Here is a 25,283-nt window from a genome sequence, read left to right on the forward strand (position 1 = left end):
TTCAGTTTGTTAGATGAATGAGTTTTGTATTGACCGTCCCTCAGGCTTGACGGTGGGCATCCGCTGTCCAGAGGGAAACAACACCTGCAGCAGCACAGGAGGAACCGCTCTACCAAAGTTTGCCATCCGCGGCATGTTGAAGACCTTCAGCTTACATGGAGTTGTGCTCGATGTGGATTCGGTGAGTATCTGCTTTAACCCTCGTGTAATGTTCAAATTGACTCCCCTCTGGCTGTTTTTGTTCCATTGACTTCCATTATAACCACATTTATTGATTGCAAAGCCATGACATTAATCATGCATTCTTGATTGTTGCTGGTTTTGCCTGTTGTTTTACTGTGAATCATGTAACGATCATGTGTTGATACTGTCGGTTTCACAGATTAAAAACCGTGATACACATGTTGTTTACTACTGTTTAGGGGTGTAACGATACACTCAGCTCACGATACGATGTGTATCACGATATAATGTTCACGATTCGATGTGTATCACGATATTTGGATTAAAAATTGAAAATTAAACTGAAATGCAAATTTTACCAAGTAAACTATTTTTTATGTATTTCTTTTGTTTCAACTTGTTAAACTGAACCTTCTTTAAGAAAATAAATTAAACAGGCCTGTCTCTGGAAAATAAAACAATTTAAAAACTTCTTAAAAATATTATTGACAAAATTAAGGAACAATTTAAGTAAAGGTGCAACAAAAAAAATAAGCTTTCTATTCAATTGAATTTAACAGTAAGAGCTTAAGGCTTTGCTTGGTCACTTGCGTTTTTTTGTGTGTGCAAAAAAAAAAATCCACATTTCCAGGTATTTAATTCATATTTAATTAAATTCATTTAGAGATATCTCTAATTACAATTGTGACTAGTCAAAACTCATTTAGAGATATCTGCAAATTTTTTTCAATGGAGGAATATGACTAGGCATAATATATTTGCAGATATCTCCAATCTGATTTCGTACTAGTACAATTGTAATTGCAGATATCTCTAATTGTCATTCTGACTAGTCGAATTATAATTATGACTAGTCAAAATATAATTAGAGATATCTCTGAATATATTTATGGATAGTCAGAACAAGGTTTAAATGCTAAAACGGCTTGCCATACGCGCGCGTCTATCATAGTCCGCCCTCTGTAGTAACAGCTCACGGTCAGCTCACGTCATGTGTGATTTTGCGGCCGCCAATACATCATTAAATGAAGACAGAATGATATTTTAGGGTGAATTGTACCTTATAAATCTAGTATGTGACTCTTTCAACACCATTAGGAGGTATCCATGTCGCTGTGCAAAGTATGTAAATCACTGTGAAGACTTTAAAACTTAGGCTATGTTTGACCCAGTATGCATGTCAAAAAGCAATGACTGTACAACCGAAATGTTGCCAGACGTCTGGTTTTGAGAGGATGGGCCATCCTCTATTTCAGCTCCACTCATCTTGGTCTGCTAACATTACTGCTGCTGCAATCTGAACTCACGTGCGACAGCAGGTAGAACGTAGCTCACGTGCAAACAGCTCAACTAATAAGAGAAAACGGACGTCATATCGTAATCAAATCGTCTTAACGCCACGATGCATATTGTGACATTTTTGCATCGCAATAAATCGTACAACGATAAATCGTTACACCCCTACTACTGTTTAGATTCACTGACATAACCAACATTATGTGCATGAATGACATTGAGTGCTGCATGCATATTGTGTACAAGCTGTGCGAGATATCAGTTTTCATAGTCTTTTAATCTTAACCCTTTCCACAGCGCCCCGACGAGGTCGCACTGAAGCGCTGTTTTTTTTTCCACATGTCAATGTTTATGAATAGATCACACCAAAAAGGACAAGAGTAATCTTGAAAAACTCTACATAAAATAAAAGCTACATCCGCTAAGCACCCATTGCAGCTAGTTGTCTTTCAATGGAAAGCTTATAAAGAATGTATTTGCTAAATGTGTGTAAGTTTGGCAGAAAACGCTTATTAGATATGGCGTACATATCATGTAATACCAACACACACACGCATTCATTGCTGTACATCACGGTTTATTTTGAAAGGTAAGAGTCCACAGAAAAACATCCCATCAAGCACATTTAGTCCACCGACACACTAGTGTTGATTTATGGATGGTGATTTATTTGTTTATGTCACCGTTTCTGCCAGAGACCTATTGTTTACACCGTTTTACCATGGTACTTACTCGTGAAAACAGAGTCTTTGGATTAAAATGGGTCGATGTCAGAGCTTACAAGAGTGCAGCTTTACAATGCATCTGAAATATCTGCCTGTGTGTGTTCAGGGTAATGAGCTGGTGCAGGTGGAGACGTATCTGCGCAGTGAGGGTGTGTTGGTGCGCTACTGGTACCCCATAGAGATGCTGGAGAGACCGCCGGCAGGATCCCGCAGGGCTGCAGCCAATGGCCTGGTGTCTTTGGACAGCAGCAACATCCAGATTCATCGGTAAAGAACTTATACGGACATATTTATGACTATGAAATTAAAAAGGGGCCTCGTTATTAGACGTGGATGGATTAAACAAACTTCTATTCGACCAATGAGACATTTTATTTCATTTCCAGCATTGAAAGCTGATGTTTCTGAAGCTCGGACTTAGATATTGCTTGATATTAATAGCAAGTTTGGCATGCAGACTCAAGAGGGAACCCTGAGCTCGAAGATAATTGAGCCTAGGGCTCCCGCCTGGTTGTTGAGCATGTAAGGGGGTTTAAGATCAGGTAGTTTTCGAGAGCTCCCCTGGTAATGGAAACTTCACTTAGTGTGTGTGTGTGTGTGTGTGTGTGTGTGTGTGTGTGTGTGTGTGTGTGTGTGTGTTTCAGGGAGCTGCTGCGCTGTGAAAGTGCTCTGGCGCGTCTGTACTGCCGCATGGCGCTGCTCAACATCTTTGCGCCCAAGAGTCCTCACACATTCACGCGCCTCTTCCACATCCCTGCAGTGCGTGACATCACACTCGAACACCTGCAGCTCCTGTCCAATCAGCTGCTGGCTCCGCCTCTGCCAGGTGAGGTCATACCAATATGTAGATGAGCGCTATTTTACATGCAAAACAGCAATGTTAGAAGATTTATAAGAATAACGGGACAAGATTTTAAAAATCAAGGTAACATTTTGGAGTTAAGGCTTTAACTATGTAAACATATACTGTATTAATAACAAGCTTTTTTTTTTGAGTATTTATTAATATTTGATAATTAGAAAAAATATGTGAATATACATTTTTGGAAATTAGGCATTTTTTTAAGTGTTGAAGCATATTTTAGCTCTTCACTTTAAGGTCCCATTAGTTAATGCATTAATTACCGTTAAATAACAAATACAGCACTTTTGTTTTACACTATATATTAGTGTTTATTAAGATGCTAAATTTCATGTTTGTGGGAAAAGGTTTTCTTTTATTTGAAAATTAAGCATTATTGAAATATTTTTATCATTCAGTCAGTTGTCGTAAGTTTCCTCGATATCAACAAGTTGTTGAAGTATTTGTGTTTTTAAGCACTTTACGATAAGCTCCCATTAGGTCACATTAGTTTGTTATCTTGACATGGATTAGATTGTTTTTGAGGTTACTTTTAATGTATAATCTATAATTCTAATGATTTGTCAAATCCTATTTTTTAACATTACTCACAGTTGAAGTCAGAATTATTCGCCTTCTTTTTAATTTCTTTTTCTTTTTAAAAATTTCCCAAACGATGTTTAACAGATTCAGGAAATGTTCACAGTATGTCTGATAATATTTTTTCTTCTGGAGAAAGTCTTATTTGTTTTATTTCGGCTAGAATAAAAGCAGTTTTTAATTTTTTTAAATCCATTTTTAGGTCAATATTATTAGCCCCTTTAACCAAATTTTTCCCGATAGTCTACAGAACAAACCATCGTTATACAATAACTTGCCTAATTACCCTAACCTGCCTAGTTACCCTAATTAACCTAGTCACGCTTTTAAATGTCACTTTAAAGTGTCTTGAAGAATATCTAGTCTAATATTATTTACTGTCATCATGGCAAAGAGAAAATAAATCAGTTATTAGAGATGAGTTGGTAAACTATTATGTGCTGAACAAAATCTTCTCACCGTTAAACAGAAATCGGGGAAAAAAATAAACAGGTTGGCTAATAATTCTGAATTCAACTGTATTTAGCATTAACAGTGAGGACTTTTTGTACTGTATTTAGCTTCACATATGCTTCTGTTTTAGCTTCTGATATGCTTCACATAAAAATTAATGTTACATTATTTATTAATCATTTTAAAATGAGTTATTTTATTTTTAGTCCTCAGTAGCTCAGGTCCATCAAATAGTATATTAGCAAATATTGTCGATTTTAAAAGTTATGATAGTAGTACAAGTTGAAATTATGATATATATATATTAATAATTTAATATTGATTAAATTATTAGATTAAAATTTAATATTTATAGAATTTTATTATAATAAAATATAATATTACAAAACTATAATGTCTAATATATACATTAGAATTTTTTTTTTTGTGAACTGAGTCTGACTCAAAGACAACAAAACATAATAGCCTTTGCATCTTTGCTGGCTCGCAGACAAATTTTACTGCACTGGAAATCTTTAAATCCACCTAAAGCATCACACTGGCTTCAAGACCTGATGTTATATTTACACTTGGAAAAAATGTAATATTCAATTAGAGGCTCTAGCAAATTGTCATATGTATGGCAACCATTATTATCACATTTCTCTGCTATAAGTGTACTTCCTGGGGAATAATGTGACTGTCTTGTATGTAACTGGAATCTTTTTTCTGTAATCCCTTTGTCCATTCTTTCTCTGTCCAGAATCTCAAGCTTCTTCTATGTTAACTTACCATTGTAAGATAGCACAGCCTTATCCCTCATTGTATCACCCATTACTGTTGTCACTCTATTTCTATATGTATTTATTATTATTTTATTTATTTATGTATGTATGTATTTATTTTTATTTTATTTTTTTATTTTAAAAAGATTTGGCAGCCCTTTTTTTACAATTTTTTTTTATATATATATAATTACTTTTTCTTTAATTTAAATTTTTTTTATTTATTTATTTTTTTAATTGCTCTTTAGGCAGTGTATTTAGGGTTTGTTAAAGTGGGTTTTATATGTATAAAAATGACAATTTTCTGTATAAATAATGTAATTTGTTCTTGGCATAAAAATAAAGGAGAAAAATAAAATAAATTATTTTTTTGTTAACAAAAGATGAAGTCCGTGACACGGTGGCTTATTAGTTAGTACTGTTGCCCGACAAGTCCAGTTGGCATTTCTGTGTGGAGTTTGCATGTTCTCCCCGTGTTAGTGTGGGTTTCCTCCGGGTTCTCCGGTTTCCCCCACAGTCCAAACACATGCGCACATGCATGTATGAGTGTGCATGTGATGGGTGTTTCCCAGTACTGGGTTCTGGCTGGAAGGGCAACATATGTAAAACACATGTTGGAATAGTTGGTGGTTCATTCCGCTATGGTGACCCCTGATGAATAAAGGGACTAAGCCAAATGAAAATGAATGAATGAATGCAAGATGAAGTAATTTCTCATAATCTGTCTGCTGACTCTCCTCTGTGTGTGTGTGTGTGTGTGTGTGTGTGTGTGTGTGTGTGTGTAGACGGCCGGATCAGCTGTAACTCTGTGCTGCTGGCTCAGTCGGTCCTACATGAACTGCAGGGTCAGAGCTGCTCTCCCACTGAGCTCTTCTATCAGGGAAACGCTCAGAGTGTCCGCGAGTGGCTGAGCGTGGCCATCAGCAGAGCTCTGCATCAGGGGGAGGACAGTCTGCTGGAGCTCACCAAACAGATCTGCTGCTTCCTGCAGGTACCGAACACACACACACACACACACACACACACACATCATCTTAAAACAGGGGCTGTTTCTCGGGAACTCTCAAGTTTTCTCAAACTTTCTCATCTTCTCTGTACTCCAGAGTGCGCCTGAGCAGTTCACGCTGGAGGAGATTCCCATCACCGAGTCAAAGGTCAGCATGGACGTCAACTTCCCCGGCGCTGCGTTTGTGCTCGTCTCCTGCAAAGAGAGTCAACTCAGCTGCCGCAAAGAGTGAGTTAAGAGCACAGTAAAGTCTAGAAGGGATACAGCTGTGGATACTCACATTAACATAGCGTCATTTTTGTGACACTGTCCAACAATAACTGCAGTTTTTACATTAATGTGATGGTCGGGTTTAGGGTTGGGGTAAGGGTAGCCGTTAATAAAATACAATTAATGGGCAATTTAATAAATAATATGAATAATAATCTGTATAGTTACATTACTGTGAGGATTAGGGTTGGGGTAGGGGTAAACCTTAAAAAAATACTGTGTTAAAATAAGGGTCTATTAGTTAACGTATTTACTAACATGATCAAACTATTAGTAATACATTAATTATTGTATTTTTTCATTTATGCTAGCGTTAGTTTATATTATTTAGGTTAAATAACATCAGTTCATGTTAATGTGCAGTGCAGTAACTAATGTTAAAGGTGCAGTAGGTGATCTGCCAAAATGCTAACCGCTTAGCATATTAACTTTGGACGGCGGGGAGGGACTGGGATTCAAAGCCACACCCCCTTGAAATCGCGAGCGCGCGCAACAGCCGACAGACAACCCACTAGTTCATGTCATTCGCCAGTTAGTTAGTGCCAGCGCCGTGCAGGAATTACATGAAATACTTTGCCACACTTACATGCTATTTCAGAGCGAATATTCAGAGCAGCATGGTAAACAGTATAGGAAGGCTGTCATTGTTTAAAAATGACCCAATGCGAATGTTATAGCAACTTATATAGCAGCTTCAGGGGTCCGTTCTTCGTACGTGGATTACTCAATTAGCTGGATTTGGATATTGACGATTTGACACGATCCAGGATGGTTTCGTTCTTCAAAGCTGATCCGAGAGTTGTTGTCATAGCAACAGTTCTGCTAGGTCAAACCTGACCGGGAGCAGGTTCAATTCATATAAACAGGATTAGATCGGCTCAGTTCAAGCAAAGATAATACAGAAAGTATGTTCTGAATTCTGATATTTTCTTACAGTAGTAGTTATACACTTGGGAAAATGGTACATAATTTTTAACTATATATATAAAGTTACAGTTATTAATAAAATAAATAAAGTTATACATATTAATAAAACTTATGCAATCTGCACCCTCGAAATGAAAGTACAAAGACTGCCACCTGCTGGTGCAAAGAGAAAACTTACTGATATGAACTTTTTAGATCGCTTTAGTACAAATTGTGTATAATAGAAATGCACAATATGTGACTTTTTTAAAGCAATAATACATTTCAGCAGTCATAAACATGTTTTGATAGTTAATATGCCGGTGATTTGATGCTTCACAAAAGTTGCAGACGCCTTTACCAATATGAAAACGCTTTTGTAAACATCCAGTTATTCTTTACACCGATTAAAAAACGGCTACTATAATAAAGACAATCTTCTCTAAATGTAGAACTAAATACACTGATTTGCATTGAAATACATGATGAATACTCTTGACACATGAAAGTGTAAAGCCTGCAGCTCACAACAAATGTGGAAGGTTATTGCGTGTCATATTTAACAAGCGGTTTACTGCTAATTTGATGTAATTTTGCTCACATGGATAATTGAATATTAATCAGATGATGTCATTACGCTGCTGTGCCGTCAGCCAATCGCTGCATAGCTGATCATGATCTCGAGGATCGATAGATCAGTCCTTCACAACACACACAGCGATCTCAGATCAGTTCATCCAGACATTCTAATCTGATTCACGAACTTGTTTGAAGAACCAAATTAGCCAGAGATCAGTAATCAAGATGAACAGATCCAGGATCTGCCAAATCATCTTAGATCATTTAAGCGAGGCACGAAGAACGGACCCCAGCTCAGTAAAGCAGGCTAGGCGGAATAGCGCTATTTACTGATGTTTTGTTGTTAAACTAAATATAAATCTACATTATAGATGCTGTCAAAGGACCTTATGAAACTGAAAATAATCACATCAATCTTTCACCGGGAGATTTCAGTGGCTGAAAAACACGTCTGTGCATAGAAGTCATTCATAACAACACAATCTAACATAAAATAGTTTCAAAACACAACATGACCTGTCAACAGTGATACTTCAGCCATGGTGTCGTCCTTCCCCCAGCGTGCTAAAGTAACTCCAATATTGATTCAGGTTTTTAAAAGTTTTAATTCAGCTTTTGATTTCTCCCGGTCCGTCTCGTGACCGCGCGGCCGCTTTAAGGGCGAATTATACCCGCGCCTGGCTTTACAGTAATCGGCCCGAGCTCGGCTGTCCTTCGGCGCCTCCCACTGCAAAAAAAATGCTTTTCTTGTTTAGATTTTTTGTCTTGTTTCTAGTCTAAATATCTAAAATTCTTATATCAAGAAAAATTTTCTTGACAAGCAAAACATAGTGTCTTGTTTTGAGAAATAATATACCAATATTAAGTGAGTTTTTCCTTAAAACAAGCAAAATAATCTGCCAATAGGGAAAGCAAATTAATCTTGTTTTTTCTTTTGACGTAAGATTATTTTGCTGACCCCATTGGCAGATTATTTTGCTTGTTTAAAGGAAAAACTCACTTAATATTGGTATATTATTTCTCAAAATAAGACACTATGTTGTGCTTGTGTAGAAAATTCTTCTTGATTTAGGAATTTTTAGATATTTGGACTAGAAACAAGACAAAAAATCTAAGCAAGAAAAGCATTTTTTGCAGTGCCGGCTCCGACTCGGCATCTGCAAACGGCCCGCAGCTCGCTCGCGCGCATGCGTTTGTGATGCAGACGGGCACGCGCTAATGGCAGACCTGCGTGAACACATGCGCAGCGCAGAAGTCTGAATCTACATTTGCTGACAGACAGTCTGACCTGCCTATCGGAATTAAGGGAGATGACAGTCCGACTCTATTTAATTGGATGAACATTTTTCAGTTTTATGCTTTACCCTGAATATAAAAATACATATAAACACATTTAGATCATTTACTGTAATCATTACTATTGGACTGTGAAGAGACTTTCAACCAGCACAACAACAAGTGTTTCTGAAGACAATCACCTACTGCACCTTTAACAAGCACAGTTTTGGATTTTGGACCTAACTTTATTAGATATGCTTATTTATTTATTCTCTCTCTTAGTTCCTCTCTGTACAAAGCTCCATGGGCTCGAGTGATGGTGTATGGGCTCGGTCATAAAGTGCGGCGTAACGGCCAGCTGAACCTGATGGAGGCCGTGTGTTTCCCGCTGGACGCCTCTCCGTCCAACACGGGCCTCACTCCTCCACCCACAGCCAACCAGTATCCCAGCATCATCATCCCCACCGACAGAGTGCACGTCAAACTGGGCACGTCACAATCCTTTACATACGATGAAATAATTATTGAACACGTCATAATTTTCATATCATAATTCTAAAGACTCTGTTGACTTGAAATTTAAATGGATGTTGGTAACAACCAAAGAAACAAAACTAATTTGTGGACTCATGAAGTTCTGTGTAATAAAATGAAATGACACAGGGAAAAAGTATTGAACACATGAAGAAAGGGAGGTGTAGTTCAGCAGGGAAAGCCCAGACAGCAGCTGAAATCTCTCAGTGGTTCTTCAGCAAGCCTCTGCCCTTCCTCAGTGTAAATGAAGATCAGCTGCTCCAGTCCAACATCTACATCAGCAGGAGGATGAAGATGAAGCCAGGGTGGACATTTAAGCAAGACAATGATCTAAAACACAGCCAAGGAGACTCTCAGATGCTTTCAGAGAAAGAAAATCAAGCTGTAAAATGGCCCACCCAATCCCCTGAGCCGAATCCAATTGAGAATACAGAATGAAGCTCAGATTTGATAGACGAGACCCACAGAAGCATCAAGATTTAGACACTCTGTTGAAGTCTGTGAGAGACTCACACCTGAGCAGTGCATGAGGCGTCATTCTCCACATGAGAGGCGTCTTTAACCTGCCAGCCTACTGTAGCTTCCCCCACGGTATATGAATCGCACAAGATTTCCTACAAGCGTCCTCTCATCTGCTTCGCAACACTCTTCAGAGTTAATTATGCATAATTATATGCAACTAAACCTAACCCATAATCTAACCGTATAGTACGTACATCTAATTAATAAATATTACTCACTTGTGAACTGATGATGACAAGGACATGTTAAAATAGTGTGAACTAGTATCCGTTTTATTTATCAATACTCTTTGATTAAGAAAATGGGAACAAAAATCGTCTTTGCTTATGCATAACTACATGAAACTAAACCAAACCCACAATTTAACCGTAAATACATTAATAATAGTAATTAACATCGTTTAGTGCACTGAAAAAAAAGATAAAATATAAAAATAGGTATTGAACACGTCACAATTTTTCTCAGAAAACATATTTCTAAAGGTGCCGTTGACTTCTTTTTTCTGGATGTTCCCAAAATCCCCGGATAACAACTAAGGAAATCTATATATGCAAAGAAAATTAATCTGATTAGTTTACAAATGAAGTTATGCATAATAAAATGAAATGACACAGCAAAACAAGTGTTGAACACATGAAGAAAGGAAGGTGTATTCTGGCAGGGAAAGCCCAGACAGCAGCTGAAATCTCTCAGTAGTTCTTCAGCAAGCCTCTGCCCTTCCTCAGTGTAAATGAAGATCAGCTGCTTCAGTCCAACATCTACATTAGCAGGAGGATGAAGATGAAGCCAGGGTGGACATTTCAGCAAGACAATGATCCAAAACACAGTCGGGGAGACTCTCAGATGCTTTCAGAGAAAGAAAATCAAGCTGTAGATCAATCACCTGATCCGAATCCAATAGAGAATACAGAATAAAGCTCAGATTTGATAGACGAGACCCACAGAAGCATCATCAAGAATATGCGTTTTTACCAAAATCTGCTTCAATTCCATGTCAGCAGCTGCTTTAAAAAAACATGATGTTCAATACTTGTTTCACCCACTACACGTTGATTTTATTTTTCAGTGATCTGACTTATTTTGCATTCTCTAAGAGACCAATCGGCAAGATGCATTTAGACCAATATAGCTGACGTTAGCTCATGTTGAAATTTCTGTCCATAGGTGTGTCTCCCCCTCCTGGAGCAGTGCTGGTGTTGCACTCGTTGCCTCTTGAGTTTCCATTGGCGATGGCCTTCGCTGAACAGCTGCTAACCTACAGTGTAGGAGAGACCGTTGAGCGCTCTGAGGATGAGCTGGACACGGTGCCCACCTCTGTGCTCATGCAGGTCGTGGAGCTGCTAGGTGAGATAGGCTTTCTCTGCAGATCCTTTAAAATACTATTGCAATAATTTACTACGTGGTTACAATCACTTAAAGCAGTTATTGAACATGTAGGCCTCTTTTAGAAAACACAATGTGCACAACAACAAGTTTATATGGTTAAACTCTGTTTAAAATGTGCCATTAATGTGACACAAATTGCATTCGGCGACTAATTCAAATTGAAAGGATTCATTTCTCACACTTGACCACCATCAGAACTCTGTATATCTGTTTTGCCATGCATATTGTCTAAGGAGCACATTACTAGTTGTATTCATGGCATAGATGTATATAGATATAAAGTGACTCTGTACTGGTACTTTGAAATTTTGATATAAATACAACCAGGGGTGCCCAAACTCAATCCAGGATTGCCGGTATCCTGCAAAGTTTAGCTCCAACCCCAATTAGACACACCTGAACCAGTGAATCAAGCTCTAACTAGCATTCTAGAAACTTCCTGGCGGGTGTGTTGAAGCTAAACTCTGCAGAACACCAGCCCTCCAGGACCGAGTTTGGGCACCCCTGCCCTAGACATTATATGTTGTTTTCAACACATTGCTGTATTGTTTACTTCTACAGTTTGTTTTCCCTTTTCTTAAGTCTTTAAAAGGTATTTAAATGTCCTTAGTGTGCCCTTGTAGTGTTGTCACGATACTGGAATTCGGTACCAATACATACTGAAGTTTTAAAAACAAACCAGGCTCATTCTGAAAACATATTCCGGTGGACGTTTCTGGAGACCGTGAAATACGTCCTGGGAGGTACCTTTTTTGCAGCTTTTGTTTTCGCATATCCACAAGAGGCCGCTGTGTACGCTTTTTCAGATCTTTCTTGAGTGAGTTCTCTCGCGAGAACAGCGGCCGCAAATGGCACTCGCGAGAGAACTCTCTCAAGAAATTTAAGATCTGAAAAAGCATACACGGTCGACCGACCGTCTGTCTGACTGACTGACTGTCTGACTGACTGACTGACTGACTGACTGACTGACTGAATGAATGACTGGCCGGCCGACCAATCGACTGACCCACCCTCCTCCTTCCTTAAACCCAACCAATTTTACCGATTGACCCGCCCACTCACTTACTTCCCTAAACCCATCCGACGATTTACACAAGACGTCCAGAAAAAGAAAAGCCCTCGTCTGATTTTTACCACGTTTCCGGACTTTACCACATTCTCACCTCGTTATTCACTTGTTCATTTAATTTTTTGGATTCTGTTTTTGTCTTACCTGATTTCTGGAATCGCTCTTCTCCGGACTCGAACCACATCGTCGTCGTCCTGGTCAACTCCTCTCTGGCGTCTCAAGTTCGTCGACGTACACGACGAGCTAACTGGACAAACTAGTTGCCGTGGGAAAGCCCTCCACACGGAGGTAATCAGTCAGCTGGTAAGAGCAAAAAGAAACAGCGTCATACCACCGGTAGCATTCGTTAAAAAAATTACATGCAGCCATACGTACCTCCGGCTACATAATTCACGGTCTCCATAAACATCCACGGGACAACGTTTTCAGAATGAGCTGTTGTTTAAAAACGTCCATTTCGCGCTAACATTTGAGTGCCATTGAGCATGTTCTTAAACAGCATTGACTTGCCATTGTGTTCAAGTGCTCAACAGGAATGACTGCAATTGGCAGTGAAGGTCATCAGTTTACCGAACTCACCACTGTTTACTGAGTGTAACCACACATAAAGGGACACTGTGTTTTAAAGTCCCATCGATCAGCTGGATTGTCTATAAGGTGACAAATGAGCTGATGAATCAGTTTTAAAACGCTCCAGTGTCCCTGTATCTGTGGTTACACTCAGTAAACAGTGGTGAGTTTGGTGAACTGATGACCTTCACGGCCAATCACAGTCATTTCTGTTGAGCACTTGAACACAATGGTTTAAGAACAGCTCAAATGTTAGCGGGAAATAGACGTTTTTAAAATTTCAGTATCGATTGGTACCCAATTCCAGTATCGTGCAATCCTATGCTCCTGTAAAATCTGCAGAAACCCTGACATCACACTGGCTTTATCCTTCTTTAGGTGGCCTTTTGTGGACCACAGATCTTGCTCCGAGCATCAAGGAGCTGACCTTCCACCTGCTTGCAGAGCTCCTCCGCAAGATCCACGCTTTTGAGCGCCGCAAATCCCCTTCGGGTCTCTCTAGCCACATCACGCTGCTTCTCAACCCCTGCCTAACAGTCCTGATGGTTCTTCAAACCGAACTACGAAAGCTTTACGACCACGAGACCCAAAGCTGGGGGTTGGTTAGCGGAGGATCCTGCACTTCCGCAACAGGCGGCAGTGGAGCGCTTGCACTTTCTGCAGAGCGGAGCCGCTTCTCTACATACTTCCACGCACTGATGGAGGTTTGCCTGGCAGTGGCGGAAGTCACTTTACCGCTGAGTTCTGGTTCTGGGACGTCAGTAATCGGCGTCCCTTCATCAACAAGCACAGCCAACTGCAGTGATTCCTCATCCTCTTCTTCGTCCTCTCCAGGCCAGACGCCGCAAAGTCCGAGTTTGCTTTCAAAGCGCAAAAAGGTGAAGCTAAAACGTGAGCGCGCTGCAGTCGGCTCAGCTTCCGCCGTCTCAGGGAAAAGTGGCTCGAGATCATCAGAATGCGACAATGCTCTATTAAACATGAAGCCTGAAGACATGTTGTGGTTTCACCGGGGGTTGACCTTGCTTTTGATTTTACGGCATCTTACTAATAAGGACCCGCAAGGTCTTGGCGTCACCGGCGACGCTGTGGCAGACGCTTGCCAAGCTTTGGTTGGCTCGACAGCTCACAGTCGCTTGCTGGTGCTCTCAGGAATCCCGACTCACCTGGAGGAGTCTGTGGTGCGCAATGCAATACGAAGAGCATGCAATGCTCATGGCGGGCTCTTCAGGGATGAGATCTTCATTCCAGTTCAGGAAGAAGACCCTAAAAAAGCCAAAGCGGAAACGACATGTGTTCCTCAAGATGTAAAGAGAGAATGCACTGCAGGAAGCCCCAACAGCAACAGTGCGGCAATGAGTGTCTCCAGCGCTTTACAGGCAGCCTTCAGAGCCTCCGGAGAGCCCTTGTCCAATCAGGAGATGGTAAACAGTCCTTCCCAGCAACAAGCACCTCTGGATCCACTCACAGTGTCCAGTCAGGAGAGTCTGGACGTGTCTCTGTGTAGCACAGAAAGTCAAGGGAGTCTCGGCAGCCTCGGGGAGCAGGATAGTGCTGCCACGTCAGTCTCAGATGGGAGCTCCATGTACACGGTGGCCTCACCTGATGTTCATGCCAGTGTGACGCGTCCCATAAAAGGCTATGCTGTCATTGAGGTGGGTCGGGCCTATAACTATTACATCATTTAAATGTTGTTTACAAAAATTATTGTTTCTTATGTGGGTTTAAATTAGTGTTGTTTACAATTATTATTGTTATAGTATTGTTGTTGCCAGATTGATTGGTGGCCTCTACGTGACACATCCAAAAAAAAAAGGCTATGCTATCATCGAGTTGGTTGGGAGTTATCACTATTACATCATTTGAGTCTTGTTTACAATCATTGTCGTTACTTAGCTGCATTTAAATCATACCTGTCTGGCTGTGATTGTGAACTGAGGTCTAAGAGATTGTGGGTTCAAATCCCGGACGAGCCCCCACATTAAATGGATAGTCCAGCCAAAAATTAATTAATTGTTCTGTTGTAGAACATTAAAGTAGGTTGAACTAAGGATTGCCGTCCAAGTTTCAAATATCAAAGAGTTTTTTTTTTCACCCGGCCCCTCCGATTACGACTTGAGAGAAATGCAGGTTGCCAGATTGATTGGAGTCCTCATCAGGGTGACGCATCCAATTAAAGGCTAGGCTGTCATAGAGGTGGGTGGGGGCTGTAACTATTACATTATTTAAATGTTGTTTACAAACATTATTGTTACTTATGTGGGTTTAAATCATGCCTGTGGGGCTATGATTGTGAACTGAGGTGCTAGAGATTGTGGGTTCAAATCCTGGACGAGCCCACACTTAAAGGGAAGGTTCACCTCAAAGTGTTCATTCACTCACCCTAAGGCCATTCAAGATCTAGGTTTATTTTTTCAACAGTGGAACATTAAAGTTGCAGTGTGTAGGTTTAACACCTAGTGGTTGAACCAAGTATTGCAGTCCATAGTTAAAATACTGGCAAAGGTTTTTTCACCTGGCCATTCTGATAATGACTTGACACAAATGCAGGTTGCCAGATTGAGTGGTGTCCTCACCAGATGTTCATCCTAGTATAGCGTGTCAGATAAAAGGCTAGGCTAACATAGAGTTGGGAGGGCCCTAGAACTATGACATCATTTCAGTGTTGTTTGAAGCATTTTTGCATATGTGGGTTTAAATCATACCTGTGGGGCTATGGTTATGAATTGAGGAGCCAGAGGTTGTGGGTTTAATCCCGGACGAGCCCCCACTTAAAGGGATATTTCACCCTAAAATCTTTGTTTACTCATCCTAAAGCCATTCAATTCAATTCTGCTTTATTTTTATAGCGCTTTTACAATGTAGATTGTGTCAAAGCAGCTTCACATAAATGGTCATAGTAACTGGATCAGGGTGGTTCAGTTTTTAATGTATAAGTTCAGTTCAGTTTAGCTCAGTTCAGTGTGGTTTAAAGTCATTTTTGAGAGTCCAAACACTGAAGAGCAAATTCATCGATGAGTAGCTTTTCAGATCCTAAACCATGCAAGCCAGAGGCGACAGCGGATTCAAGACTTCTTTTTTCTTAAGTAGAGCATTAAAGTTTCCATATGAATGTTTGGCACCTAGTGGTTAATCTTAGTATTGCAGTCCAAATTCTAAATATTGGATAGAGCTTTCCAAATCCCGGACGAGCCCCCACTTAAAGGGATAGTTCACCAAAAATGATCATTTACAGTTAATTTACTCACCATAAATTCATTTAAGATGTATCTTAATTTCTCATATTTAGATTTGTTTGTTTTAATATACAATTTCATTGCTTTTGCACATAACCATATGATCATGCAGGACGCTTGATGACGATTTATTTGGTCAAAAATGTGATGTTCTGTCGCACATTAATTTATGCAATGTATTCTGAAACCCCAAGAGCTGTCAACTTTTAAAAATCAGAAAAAAATAAAATAAATCAGTAACTCATTATTAACAGAACTTTCTATTTAATGATGGTTGTTGTGCCTTTAATAATGTTACAATTCTTACTTTGGCCTTAAAGGTAAGGGCACGAGCTCAGGTGGAGAAGATTCGGGCCAGTCTTTTCAACAGCAGCGATCTGATTGGCCTCTCCAATCTGGAAAGGGAGGAGGAGCTAATGGAGATGACCAATGAGGAGATCCTCACCGCCTCCAGTGTCAATCAGAGTTTATTTGACACACAGGGCAGCTCTGCTCTGGAGGAGTACTTCCTGGATAAATCCATCAGAGGTTGGTGCATCTCAAACCGTGTCATTTTATGTGGAAGCTTGTTTCTGACGCAATTTGTTTTAATTTTCTTGGAATTGTTTATTTGTTTTAATGTGTGGTATTAATGTGTGGCTTCCACAATTGCACTCTATGATTTCTTTCGCTGGTGTTTGTTTTAACTTGTCATCAAGTTAGTTAGATCTTTGATTGTTTTTTATGCTTTTAGGAGACAAGCTGGTTCCTGGAGCTCGTGACGTGCTGACAGACATCTTTAAGAGCTGCATATACGCAGAGCAGGCGCTGAGCCCCGTTCCCGTGAAACCTGTCAAAGTCTCAGACATTTACCTCAGCAAAGAGCAGATCAACTCTCAGTCTCCCGGAAACCTGCTACACGTGTTTTTCACACACGTTCGGCCTCCCAAAAAAGTGCTCGATGACCAGCTCACACAGGTGACCATCTCAAAAGCATGCTTATTTTAATTGCATCACAAGTATATTCTGAAACATTATGTAGTTTGTATAATAATAGTAATATTAAGATAACACTTTAATTTAGGTCACGATTCATGCTATTCACAAAACGTCAGTGCTCAGAAAATAAACTTTTTGAAATCCAGCCTGAAATAGGAATAAAATCCAACTATTTTTTTTAACTCAGGACATGTTTACAGAAGATGTGATATCGAACACACGAGACTCACACATGAGCGTTTACTCAAAGGAGAAGAAACCAAACTGTTAAACAAATACTAGAGCAATGCCCTATTTTTATTATCAGACAATGATTTTTTTATCTAGAGAGGCTTTAAATAAAATTTTTATAACCCTTTCAAAATTGAGAACTTTTTATTAAAAGTAAACCTTACAATTTTTTATATTTTTTTCTTAAATGTTTTATGTAATATCATTATTATTATTATTTATGTATTAAATCTTATGTATTATTTATTGCTGACGCTGAATTTTAATTTTTAAAATATTTTATAATTTTAGAAAAGTGATATTTAATAATACTAATACTAACACTAATAATAAGTAATAAACTTGTTGTCTTGATATGGCAATAAACTCAAAACTCTCTCTCTTTTCATGTTATTAACTACACTCTTAAAAGAAATAGTTACATATAGAACCAGAAATGGTTCTATCAAGCGCTTCATATGTGGAACCCCAAAAAGGTTCTAAATAGAACCATTTTAAGGGTTCATTAAATAGAACCTCAAATGGTTCTTTGAATTCAAGTTAGATGGTTCTATTTAGAACCTTTTAGGGGTTCTTTATTTATTATTGAATGTTATTTATTATTGAATAAAAATAAAACCAATCCAATTCAAATTGTTTAAATTTATTCAATTACTTCACAAAATATTTTGTCAAAAATGTTAAATATTAAGTATTTATAAAATATAAGTTATATGCTAATGTACAAACCTGCATGAAAAAAACCCCATCATTTTGACTACAGCATTCATTATATTAGATTTTGACTATTTTTGACTATTAAATCTTTGTCTCTGTGTTATAGCTTATAATTATTTTATAATCTTTACTATATAATTATTTTATGAATTAAAAACTATAGAACCATTTTAATCAAAAAGGTTCTTTGCACTCAATCGGTTTTTAATGGATCCATCTTTTGGGTAAAAGGTTCTACAGGCCAAGTAGAATATAGAACCTCAAGGAACCTTTTTATTTTTTATAGTGAACTAGCTTATTACCTGCCTTTTATTATTATGACATTAACTGTTCTTTAGTAGTTATAAAGTTTGATCTTATTCGGCATCCCTAAACCTAAACCAGGCATGTCCAAACTTGGAAACGTCCGCCGGGCTACATTTCCAGAATGAGCCTTGGCTGTTCAATTAAGTATGATCTTCTATGTTCAGCTGCTTTGACTCGGTCTACATTGTAAAAGCGCTATAGAAATAAAGCTGAATTTAATTTAATTGAGTTGAATACTACCATAATAATGATTAATAAGCAGCAAAGTATTAGTTTATTGAGCTAAAAGTCATAATCAATGGTTTGTTAATAGCGTGAATTGTCCCTTGTGACTGTAATTACATTTAATTATGCATAATAACATGCAACTAACCCGCATCCCGACCCTAATCACATAGTAAGTACTGCAGGTAGTTAAAGGAGTAGTTATCGGACACCTTATAATATTGTGTGATCATTTTGTTATGAACATCGCAGACTCCGAAGCAGAAATAACCCTCATTAATTCTACATGCAGATTCTGCGGAAATACGGCACAGTAAAGCCCAATAAAAACAAGCACAGCAAAGCGGGCAAAGAGCAGCACCAAGGCAAAGTGGTGAGCACAAAAAGACCCATCACCAAACCTCCGGCCAAAGAGAAGTCCATGCTGAACAGCGTGCGGTGAGTATTAGCATCAGACGATTCGATTCATATCATTTAATTTAATTTACAGTGTGAGGTGAGTGTTAGCATTAAAATATTCAATTAATTTTATTTTATTTTATTTTATTTTATTTACATTGAGGTTCATTAGTTAATGTTCATGTATTTACTAACATGAACAAAGAATAAATGGTGCATTATTTATTGCCATTTATTAATCATTATTTAACATTTAATAATGCATTTTTAAAAATCTAAAGTTGTGCTTGTTAGCATTAATGCACTGTGAATTTATTTATTGTTTATTAATCATTATTTAACATTTAGTAATGCATTTTTAGAAATCTAGTTATGCTTGTCAATGCACTGTGAATTAACACAGTCAACCAATTTTTACAATAACAAATAATAAATGTAATGTTCATTGTTCTTGTTAGTAAATTATCTAACATCAATTAAGGAAATCTTATTGCTAAGTGTGAGCAATTTAAACATTTAAAGGCACAGTGTGTGATTTTCACCACTAGAGGGCGTGTGTTCACAACAAACAAAGGTGTAGTTTGATGACTCTGTGACTGAGTGTGGAATCATGGTACTTGTGGTCTTCATCATCCTACAGGACTTAGGTTAATTATTTCTCTGGATTTGAACATTCTTCAAAACATTTGGGATAATGTATGTAGATAAGACAGCAAAATATATAAGACTGTCCGAGTGGTTTTTGTATATTTTATTGACAAAATCACACATCTTGTGCCTTTAGGTTTATACCAGCATTCCTTATCATATACATATGCACCTTTACTTATGAAGTGCTGTCTATAATAGCAGTTTATGCTGTGTACAGTAGATCATGTGGTACATGTCGTTTCTGCAGAACTGTACTGAGTGAGAAAAAAACCGTCCTCAAGCCAAAATCTCCAGAGAAGACCAAACCCGATGAAAAAGACCCCGAAAAATCTCCTGCCAAAAAACCCGAAGGTCAGTAATATCACTCTTCTGATTTCTGATTTCATGTGGAAATAATAAACACAAAGCTCATACATGCTCATCTAAACGTTAAAGATGTTAAAGGGACAGTTCAACACTGAGAATTCCTCATCCGCCACTTGTTTAAAACCTGTTTGAGTTTCTTTCTTCTGTTGTATAAATGTAAATATGATATACAGTTGAAGTCAGAATTATTAGCCCACTGTTTATTTTTCCCCAATTTTTGTTTAACGGAGAGCAGATTTTACATTTATCAATATAATAATGTTAATAACTCATCTCTAATAACTGATTTATTTTATCTTTGTCATGATGACAGTAAGTGAAGTTTATTCATAAACTAATTTCGAGAGGATCACGTGCTTATGATTTATCACGGCCAGTCTCGCATTTGCTAATCACTATCTTCCAATCATATGAGCCCTAAGCTACTATAAATAGCCTCAGTTTTCAGTTCACTTTATCTTCGTTTGGAAGAAACCCCCCTCCTCCCCTATTCTCCTCCTTTACCTGTGATTGGGCGGCCCGGCGGCCCAGTGGTTAGCACTGTTAGCCACACAGCAAGAACACTGCCAGCCCTGGTCCCACAGGACCGGTGGGTGTTTCTGTGAGGAGTTTGTATGTTCTCCCCGTGTCCGCGTGGGTTTTCCCTGGGTTCTCCGGTTTCCTCCCACCATCCAAAGACATTCAACATGCATAACAATCAAGCTTGTCTAATCCTTTGTGTTCCCTTAGCTACAGCGGCAGGGGAGTTCTGAGATCCACCGAGCTCAGGCTCCCCTCTTGCTCTGCTAACGGGAGGAAGCCTCGGGCTCGAGGAGCCCTTGAGCTCGGGGCTCTCTCCCGGGACAGCATGCCAAACAAGCTTTTGTAAATCATCAGCTAAGTGTGAACTCTTGAAATAATTTTAGACTAGATATTCTTCAAGACACTTCTATACAGCTTAAAGTGACATTTAAAGGCTTCACTAGGGTTTAATTAGGGTTAGGATAATTAGGCAAGTTATTGTATAATGATGATTTGTTCTGTAGACTATCGAAAAAAAGTATAGCTTAAAGGGTTAAATAATTATGACTTTAAAATGGTGATTAAAAAATTTAAAACTGCTTTTATTCCAGCCGAAATAAAACCAGTAAGACTTTCTCCAGAAGAAAAAAATATTATCAGACATACTGTAACAATTTCCTTGCTCTGTTAAACATTTGGGAAATATAAAAAAAAATCAATAAATAAATAAAAGGGGGCTAATAATTCTGACGTCAACTGTTTGGGTCCAATAATAATTTTTAGGCAGCATAATATATTATATCTAAATATACACCCCACTGCAGAGGCTAATAAAAATATGTAATTATGTCTAAAAATTAGACATGATTGTTGTCGCACATAACAGGGTGGAACTTACATCCAAAGATTGAACTGTGGTATTGCAGGTGATTTAGTGTATTTCGAGCCTGCATTCTTCAAATAATAATTAAATTCATAATAAAAATTTGTATGTATGCAATATGTATATATATATATATATATATATATATATATATATATATATATATATATATATATATATATATATATATATATATATATATACATATATATATATATATATATATATATATATATATATATATATATATATATATATATATATATATATGCAACAGTTCTGTCTGGTTCTCAAATCTGATTGGCTGATAGCCGTGCAATATTCTGCAATATTAGAACTCCTTCAGCCTCTTTACCCTTTGTGTATTACTCCGCCCACATACAGCCAGCAAAAAGCCGACACTACAGATCTAAAGTTTAAAAGATGCACGCTCAACTGTCAGCTTGTGATTTGAATCCAACGCAGAAGAAAGTAGTTCCTCATACAAAAGGGTTTTTGAGACTCTCCATGTTTGAGTTTGTTTTTATATACACAATTATGCCGTCAAACTGTTGCATAAACACAATATCACACTCGTAGCAGTGCGATATGGCTGTATATCGGCACTAGTGGGGACACTAAGGCACTCGAATTATTAGCCCCTCTTTGAATTTTTTTCCTCTTTTTTTAATATTTCCCAAACGATGTTTAACAGATTCAGGAAATGTTCACAGTATGTCTGATAATATTTTTTTCTTTAGGAGAAAGTCCTATTTGTTTTATTTCGGCTAGATTAAAAGCAGTTCTTAATTTTTTTAATCATCATTTTAAGGTCAATATCATTAGCCCCGGCTAGCTAGCTTTTTGATTGGCTAAAGAACAAACCACTGTTATACAGTGACTGGGCTAATTAACACAACTTGCCTAACCAACCTAGTTAAGCCTTTAAATGTCACTTTAAGCTGAATACTAGTATCTAGAGCAGGGGTCACCAATCTCGGTCCTGGAGGGCCCTGCAGTGTTTAGCTCCAACTTGCCTCAACACACCTGTTTGGGTGTTTCATGTATAGCAAGACCTTGATTGGCTTGTTCAGGTGTGTTTGATTAGGGTTGGAGCTCAAATCTGCAGGACACCAGCCCTCCTGGAATAAGTTTGGTGACCACTGGTCTAGAGAAATAGCTAAGGAAATATTATCCATATTAAAGAATTATGTATAAGAAACGTTACTGAATACTAACTTCACAGGAGGGCGAGTACTTTTGTATTTAGTTGTATATTCGTTAGTAAGAGTGTAAAAGTAAACGATTGAAACAAGGGTCAGTGTGCGCACATCTGTAGAAAACTAAGCAGGCGCTCGATCACAAGTGTGAATGATCTGCTGTTATGTCGATGTCTCTCAACAGTGCCAGAGGAGAAGTTTTTGACGCTGGAGGGTTTCCACAAGTTTACTCTGGACAGAGCCAAGCAGGATATCCGCAGTGTTTGGCGGGCGATCCTGGCCTGTGGATATGACCTGCACTTTGACAGGTTTGCACGTCTTTATTGTCAACAAATGGAAAAATTCTCTTTGGCTTCACCACACCAGCGCTCACATCACACATATCACAGAAACATTTACATGTAGTCATTTAGGAGATGCTTTTATCCAAAGCGACTTACAAATGAGGACAAGGAAGCAATTTACACAACTATAAGAGCAACAATGAATAAGTGCTGTCTGCAAGTTTCAGGTGTGTAAAGTGTAAGAAGCAAAGCATTAGTATTTTTTCTTCTTCTGTAGTACAGTTAGTGGTGGAGCCAGAGAGGCAATTGCAGATTAGGAAGGAAAGTGGAGACTAAATAGTCGAGTTTTTAGTGGTTTCTTGAAGTCAGCGAGTGACTCTGCCGTTCTGATGCAGTTAGGGAGTTCATTCCACCAACTGGGCAGATTGAACGCGAGAGTTCGGGAAAGTGATTTCTTCCCTCTTTGGGATGGAACCACGAGGCGACGTTCATTCACAGAACGCAAGTTTCTGGCAAACAGGCAACACAAATACATTCAATATCATCCCATTAAAAACTCAATTATTAGTGAAATTCTATTGGCAGTCGGCACAAAGGACATTTGATACACACTTTCCTTAACTTGAGGTTGCCTAAAACGTCCTTTCGCTGAAATGTTATATTTAAAGGATGGAACAGTCTTCAATAATGACATGTGCTTTCTGTTTAATTCTCATTTAATACATTTCATTTGGTTGTCTTTGTGCAATTGCACCGGCAATTTTTACTACTCGACACAGATTTTGCTTTTCTTTAATTGGCAGCAGTCCATACCATGCATTTTAGGTCAATCCTGTAATGAAATTTGCTGTGTTTTATGAAGACATTGGCATCTCATTACTACCCAGAATGTTCTGGGTGCAGCTCCACATATAAAAGTCTTCTATAAATAAATAAAAATAACTCATATAACTAAAATAACAAAAAATAAAATTATCATCAGGTCTTGATGTATTTCCTAGTGGTCCTGAGAACGTTGATACCAATTATGCCATAATCAGCTTTTTTTTTATGCATATAGATGAAATGGTTTTCATTTACTACATAAACTAGTCTGATGTGAAGCCAGACTGATCAATCTGTGGCTGCATTTCTGACACGTTTTAATATTAACTACAAGCTTGATGTCTTGTTGCCATGCGCATCTTATTGACCTTAACGCCACATTCACACGGGGCGTCAGCGTCAACGCTTCCCATTCACTTTGAATGTGTGACATCAGGCGTTGCCGAACTGCATTGTGGATCCGTCGGCGCCGCTCCAGAGGCGTTGCTCGCTGCAGAAGTTGGGACTAGCTCAACCTTTCAAGCGCCGACAGAAGCGTCAGCCAATCAGATCGCTGTATGCAAATACACCAGCTCAGACTGAATTTCATTGGCTGATGCTTATATGACGATCGCTTCTGTCCCAACGTCAGACACGCCTTCAGTCAAGCGTTGACGCTGAAGCCCCGTGTGAATAGGGCGTAAGGGCTCTATTTTAACGATCCAGGCGCAAAGTCTAAAGCGTATGGCGCAAAAGCATTAAGGGCGTATCAGAATCCACTTTTCCAATTTTAAGGATTGAAAAATACAGTTTGCACCCCCGCGCATAGTCTGAAGCCTCCTTTCCACTGCACACGACAAACGACAAGCGACAGACCGGAAGTCATTCATTTCCAATGGAGAGTAGTCCGGGAGCTGCGGGCAGTTCCAATCATCTCCGTATAGGGAAAATTCGGATCCGAATTAAGCTGTTGAAATATTTGATCTCCTGCGACTAGACTGTATGCGACCGGCCGACCGGATGTGATGCATTCTAGTGTTGTACAAGCAGGTCCGTGCACGTGAGGTGAGAAATAGCAGTTTATTTGATTATTTTTTGAATTATAAAAAGTCTTTATTAAAAAAAAAACATTTCTGTTCTTAAATGTAAGTAATAAATTGAAGTTTATTCATAAACTAATTTCGAGAGGATCACGTGCTTATGATTTATCACGGCTGGTCTCGCATTTGCTAATCACTATCTTCCAATCATACAAGCCCTAAGCTACTATAAATATCCACAGTTTTCAGTTCACTTTATCTTCGTTTAGAAGAAACCCCCCTCCTCCCCTATTCTCCTCCTTTACCTCTGATTGGGCGGCACGGTGGCCCAGTGGTTAGCACTGCGAGCCCCACGGCAAGAGCACTGCCAGCCCTGGTCCCACAGAACCGGTGGGTGTTTCTGTGAGGAGTTTGTATGTCCTCCCCGTGTCCGCGTGGGTTTTCCCCGGGTTCTCCGGTTTCCTCCCACCATCCAAAGACATTC

At 38.7% G+C, this 25,283-nt stretch overlaps 1 protein-coding gene across 2 annotated transcripts in view; it reads left to right on the top strand.

Moving 5' to 3' along the window:
• Positions 1-25,283, top strand: part of hectd4 (HECT domain containing E3 ubiquitin protein ligase 4) — a 110,773-nt gene that overhangs the window by 70,924 nt on the left and 14,566 nt on the right. For both annotated transcript variants that reach the window (XM_087262271.1, XM_087262272.1), the window contains exons 54-66: positions 45-181; positions 2,311-2,471; positions 2,849-3,030; positions 5,648-5,853; positions 5,966-6,096; positions 9,184-9,389; positions 11,122-11,301; positions 13,361-14,634; positions 16,536-16,743; positions 16,949-17,172; positions 18,965-19,110; positions 19,970-20,073; positions 22,856-22,979. In XM_087262271.1, the coding sequence (XP_087118397.1) occupies positions 45-181; positions 2,311-2,471; positions 2,849-3,030; positions 5,648-5,853; positions 5,966-6,096; positions 9,184-9,389; positions 11,122-11,301; positions 13,361-14,634; positions 16,536-16,743; positions 16,949-17,172; positions 18,965-19,110; positions 19,970-20,073; positions 22,856-22,979 (3,283 nt within the window). The remainder of the gene's footprint in view (positions 1-44; positions 182-2,310; positions 2,472-2,848; positions 3,031-5,647; positions 5,854-5,965; positions 6,097-9,183; positions 9,390-11,121; positions 11,302-13,360; positions 14,635-16,535; positions 16,744-16,948; positions 17,173-18,964; positions 19,111-19,969; positions 20,074-22,855; positions 22,980-25,283) is intronic.

Source organism: Danio rerio, chromosome 7 (assembly GCF_052040795.2).
Source record: "Danio rerio strain M-AB ecotype USA chromosome 7, GRCz13ab, whole genome shotgun sequence".
Lineage (NCBI taxonomy): Eukaryota > Metazoa > Chordata > Actinopteri > Cypriniformes > Danionidae > Danio > Danio rerio.